General features: G+C 45.0%; 1 protein-coding gene across 1 annotated transcript in view; it reads left to right on the forward strand.

Moving 5' to 3' along the window:
• Nucleotides 1–1,705: 1,705 nt before the first annotated feature.
• Nucleotides 1,706–4,785, forward strand: part of LOC308151991 (lipopolysaccharide-induced tumor necrosis factor-alpha factor homolog) — a 3,583-nt gene continuing 503 nt past the window's right edge. Inside the window, exons 1-4 of the mRNA XM_080524895.1 lie at nucleotides 1,706–1,879; nucleotides 2,181–2,237; nucleotides 4,087–4,240; nucleotides 4,698–4,785. The exon at nucleotides 4,698–4,785 is cut by the window's right edge and continues 503 nt beyond it. Coding sequence (XP_080381021.1) covers nucleotides 1,717–1,879; nucleotides 2,181–2,237; nucleotides 4,087–4,240; nucleotides 4,698–4,785 — 462 coding nt within the window. The 5' untranslated portion in view covers nucleotides 1,706–1,716. The remainder of the gene's footprint in view (nucleotides 1,880–2,180; nucleotides 2,238–4,086; nucleotides 4,241–4,697) is intronic.

The following is a 4,785-nucleotide window of genomic DNA, read 5'->3' on the forward strand; positions in this document are numbered from 1 at the left end:
TGTTTGTGTGTGTGCGTGAGTGCGGGAGTGTCTACATTTACATTACATTTACGTGCGTGTGACGTGTATGTGTGTGTGTGTGTGTGTATGTGTGTCTGTGTGTCTGTGTGTGTGTGTTTGTGTGAGAGAAAGAGAGAGGGAGGGAGAAAGAGGGGGCAGAGAGAGAGAGAGGGGCAGAGAGAGAGAGAGAGAGAGGGGCAGAGGCAGAGAGAGAGAGAGAGAGAGAGAGGGGCAGAGAGAGAGAGAGAGAGAGAGAGAGAGAGAGAGAGAGAGAGAGGGGCAGAGGCAGAGAGAGAGAGAAAGCAAAGAAAAAAAATCCCTTGATTACTCAGGCCTGGATCTGCCGTCATGCAGCTGTAATTCATTTAGTAAGGAGGGATGAGGCAGTGTAGCGCTCAGGCTGGATGACTGGTCCTATTCTTTCTGAGCTGGGGGAAGTACATGACAGAGTGATAGCATGGACACACTACCATATCACACATCTCCCACTACATATTTACTGTACAAACACACTACTACAATACACTGCACATATTTGCTACAGACACACAACTCACATTGCCTATAGATAATTGTATAGATGTTCTATACAAACACCCGGGCTCACACACATCTCACAGAATAGTTTGACTCGAGAGATACATCACTTAGAGGTACAATCACTTAGAAAACATACAACTACCCTAGATCTAACTGTGTAGATTTGCAGTAACACACTCATTATATATCGCCTGATTCATCTCCTGAGCCACTCTATTAGAGTGGTCCTCTGTAAGTCTTAGCACTGTTAATAGGCTCTTAAAGAAATCAATAGATAGAGGGAGGAGGGGGGGGGGGTGGGAGTCCAGATTTTCAAGGCATCTCACACACTCTCTCAGTACAGAAGGAGCGCATGAGGACACAGAACAGAGGGAGTTGAGGTGGGGTTCAATCCCTCCTTTATTGGTTCTATCCCTCCCACACAAGGTCTGGTGCAGCCACACCTCTACCAGCCATACTCTCTTTTTTTATGCTTTTAACGTTTCTCCTAAATTGGAGAGGGAGACAGTAGAGATTGGCAGGAAGGATGGGTGTAGAGGGAGGAGAGACGACATGCATGTCAATGACCGTAATCCAATCAGGGAGCTTGCAGCGGTTGTGCTACGCCACTTAGCGTAAGTTCCTCCCAACACAATCTTTTTTTCATGCAGGATGTTTCTGTGAGTCAGCCAGGAAAAAAAGGTCAAGCTTGTATATGCTCCGGTCACACATGATGAATCTCTTCACTTGGAAGAGAACCGTTGCAAAAGAGGGAAAATATTTGTATCCCTTTCGCTTCAGAGGCGGGTCAATCACAGATTACTCTTGCTTGCGCAACGTACTGTAAAGTAAACATGTTGGATTGTTTGAAGATCACTTTCCCTTTTTTGAACTATCCCCAAGGCAACCACTTTTGTGTTGTTTAAAGGGAAGTTAATTCACTCTGCTTTGGTTTCACTTACGTCAATAGGTAGCATGGCCAAAAAGAGCTTTAGCAGGGAGAGGACAAAGCAAAGAGAAGTGGGTGAGGCAAAACTGGGCAATCAACAAGCTAATGGATTCTAAAAGTCATATTGTTCAAGCAGTTGCCAATCACCGTTTGTACTGTATAACGCTTAACATGAACATGAATCAGCATATGCCAATGGTATCCAATGTTGTCCAATGTTTCCTTATTGCAGGTAGAGATCTTTTGAGATGGAGAAAGGTGAAATGGCACCACCCTACCCAGGGCCCCCAGGAAACTATGGGGGGATGGCCACATCCCCCCAGCCTGGGTTATATCCCCAGCCAGGCTTCCCTGATGCCTCCGGACCACCCCCACAACCAGGGTTCCAGCCTGGGCCCTACCATCAAGGAGGTGGGTGATTGGTCATTTACACTCTCCTTTCAGCTAGTACTGTATACGAGGGAGGGAGAGGAAAGGAGAGGAAAGGCCATGGAAAAGCAGGAAAAAAAAGAGAACAAACAGGAAAAAAGAACATTCCAGCTGTCTTGACCATCACATCGATGGAGTTTGAACAAGTTATTCACCCCAGGTTATCTGGAGAGGTGTACTGTACATATAGGATGAACAACACCATACTACCCCACATGCCTTTTGGCTCTCACTACTGTGTTGTATGACGTTGTGGTATAGAATGTTCTCTCTCGTCCTGAAGGTCCCAGCCCCGGTGGGTACCCTCCTCCCACTGGACCTGCTGCACCTGTGCCAATTGGTAAGGCATTGCGAAACTCCCGCACACACATAAAATATGCAAACATGGAATGTGTGTGAGCATATCCCCAGCTGCGCAGACACACAAACACACACACGCGCGCGTACACACACACACACACACACACACACACACACACACACACACACAAACTGTACTGGAAATATGTCAATACAATTCTACTGACGCAATCGCTGTCCAGCGGCCCACAGAGCATGGGTGGCATTCTTGTCTCTCATGAGAGAACACTCAGTTCCCACACGGGGGCACAACCTTCCTAATATCTTACATTTATATAGCGCCTTTCAAGGGGCCCAAGGACACTTTACAAATGTACAGAAAGACAGTCAGACAGACAAAAACCGAAAACACAGAGACAACGCCAAATAGCTAAAAAGAGTTATAGTAAATGAGTTAGCTTTGTATTGACAGTGTGTCAGTCACTGTAAACCCCTGTAGCTATAGCTACTCAGTGATAGAAAGATAGGGCAAAGAGTCAACTGGATGTCAACTGGATGTTAGAAACATGCGGCCATACAAGATTATTGGTCTGCATTCAAAAATATGGGTGTGGCACCCCCGCCTCCCCCCCCCCCCCCTTCCACTCCTTCAGACATGCACAGTGATTCTATTGTGTGGTGCCATGGAAGCCAGCCGGTCAATGGTGATCTGATTTAGAGGCACTCTAAAATGCGCTTCCTGGTGGGCAACAATTCAAACAAATGTCAAGAACATTTGAGCAAATAATACTGTAGCCTTTAGAAATTGAAAGTTGTCGGTTCCTATTCCCGGAGCGTGGGTATAGGGAAGTGGAACTGCATTTTGCGTGTGTGTGTGTGTGTGTGTGTGTGTGTGTGTGTGTGTGTGTGTGTGTGTGTGTTTGTGTGTGTGTGTGTATAATGTAAACACAGAATAGCAGAATAGCTTAGCTACAGAATATGTTCATGTTGTTTTGTGTAAAGTAGATAGATACATGTTGTATGTAATGTGCACGCATACATTTTAATTTTTTATTTTATTAGTCTGTGTGTGTGTGTGTGTGTGTGTGTGTGTGTGTGTGTGTGTGTGTAATGTAGAGACAGAAAAGCAGAATAGCTTAGCTACAGAATATGTTCATGTTGTTCTGTGTTGAGTAGATAGATACATGTTGTATGTAATGTGCACACATAATGTTTAATTTTTAATTCTATTAGTGTGTGTGTGTGTGTGTGTGTGTGTGTGGGGGGGGGGTATAATGTAGACACAGAATAGCAGAATAGCTTAGTTACAGAATATGTTCATGTTGTTTTGTGTTGAGTAGATAGATACATGTTGTATGTAATGTGCACACATTGTGTGTGTGTGTGTGTGTGTGTGTGTGTGTGTGTGTGTGTGTGTGTGTGTGTGTGTGTGTGTGTGTGTGTGTGTGTGTGTGTGTGGGTGTGTGTGTGTGTGTGTGTGTGTGTGTGTGTGTGTGTGTGTGTGTGTGATTGCCTGTTAGCATGAGTATTTTTGCATGTGTTTGTATGTAGACATGTCTTGCATGTGTGTGGAGGTAGACATGGCTAGATAAAAAGCTAATAATAATAATTTATTGGAGGGTTACAAGCGTTACACCACCAGGGGTCAGCATTCACTTGTGTCTGTTATCCCTAGCAACATTGTACAACACGAGTCTGTATTTACAGGAAGTCGATCAGGACTTAATCGGACTATAGTTGATAAAAGCAAGCCGTTTTCAGACTGTTCCAACACACAGTTTCCATCATAACACACAGTGACACATTAATGACCCCTTAAGAACAATGGTCTGACGGAAGGTGTCAGAGGGTAGAAGTCTTTCATATGGAGTGTCTTGTGTGTGCCTCAGTGACCCAGGTGGTGGTGATGAGGGACTCCTCTAATCTGAGGGACATACCAGGGATGACCACGTGTCCCCACTGCCAGCAGAGTGGTATCACCAAGACAGAGGCCAACAATGGCCTGCTGACCTGGCTCATCTGTGGCTCATTGGGTGTCATTGGGTAAGAAAATACCTAGTTTAGTTCACTTCCTCCATAGCACTGACATTCTGATGTAAGTGTAAATGTATCTCACGTTAGGATTCGTATCAAAGTGAGCAAGTAAAAAATTGCTTCTCCGAGAGACCAGGCAGCACAAATTCACCAGTGCCAATCGTAAAAGAGAGAATTATTCATGTGTTTGGGACAATAGGGATGTTTGTCATTGAATTCTGCCCAAAACGTTGAAGCTATTGAAGCCTTGGCCAACCTACGCAGAATGTGATAGGCTACTTACAACAAGCCCAATCATGTTTGGTGTGGGTGGCACCATGTGTCAGTGAACGAGGAAATGCCTGCACAATGCTAAGCTAGCTACTGCAACCTACCATACACAACATTCATGCATTACTTTAGACCTACTATATACTGTATCTATAGTTGTGACTAAACCTGAATCCTTATGTGTCTGTCTGTACAGGTGCTGGCCGTGCTGTCTGATCCCCTTCTGTGTAGACTCCTGTAAAGACGTGGAGCACCGTTGTTCAAACTGCAACAACCTTGTCTAT

Source organism: Nansenia antarctica (assembly GCF_963989245.1).
Source record: "Nansenia antarctica genome assembly, chromosome: 2".
NCBI lineage: Eukaryota > Metazoa > Chordata > Actinopteri > Argentiniformes > Microstomatidae > Nansenia > Nansenia antarctica.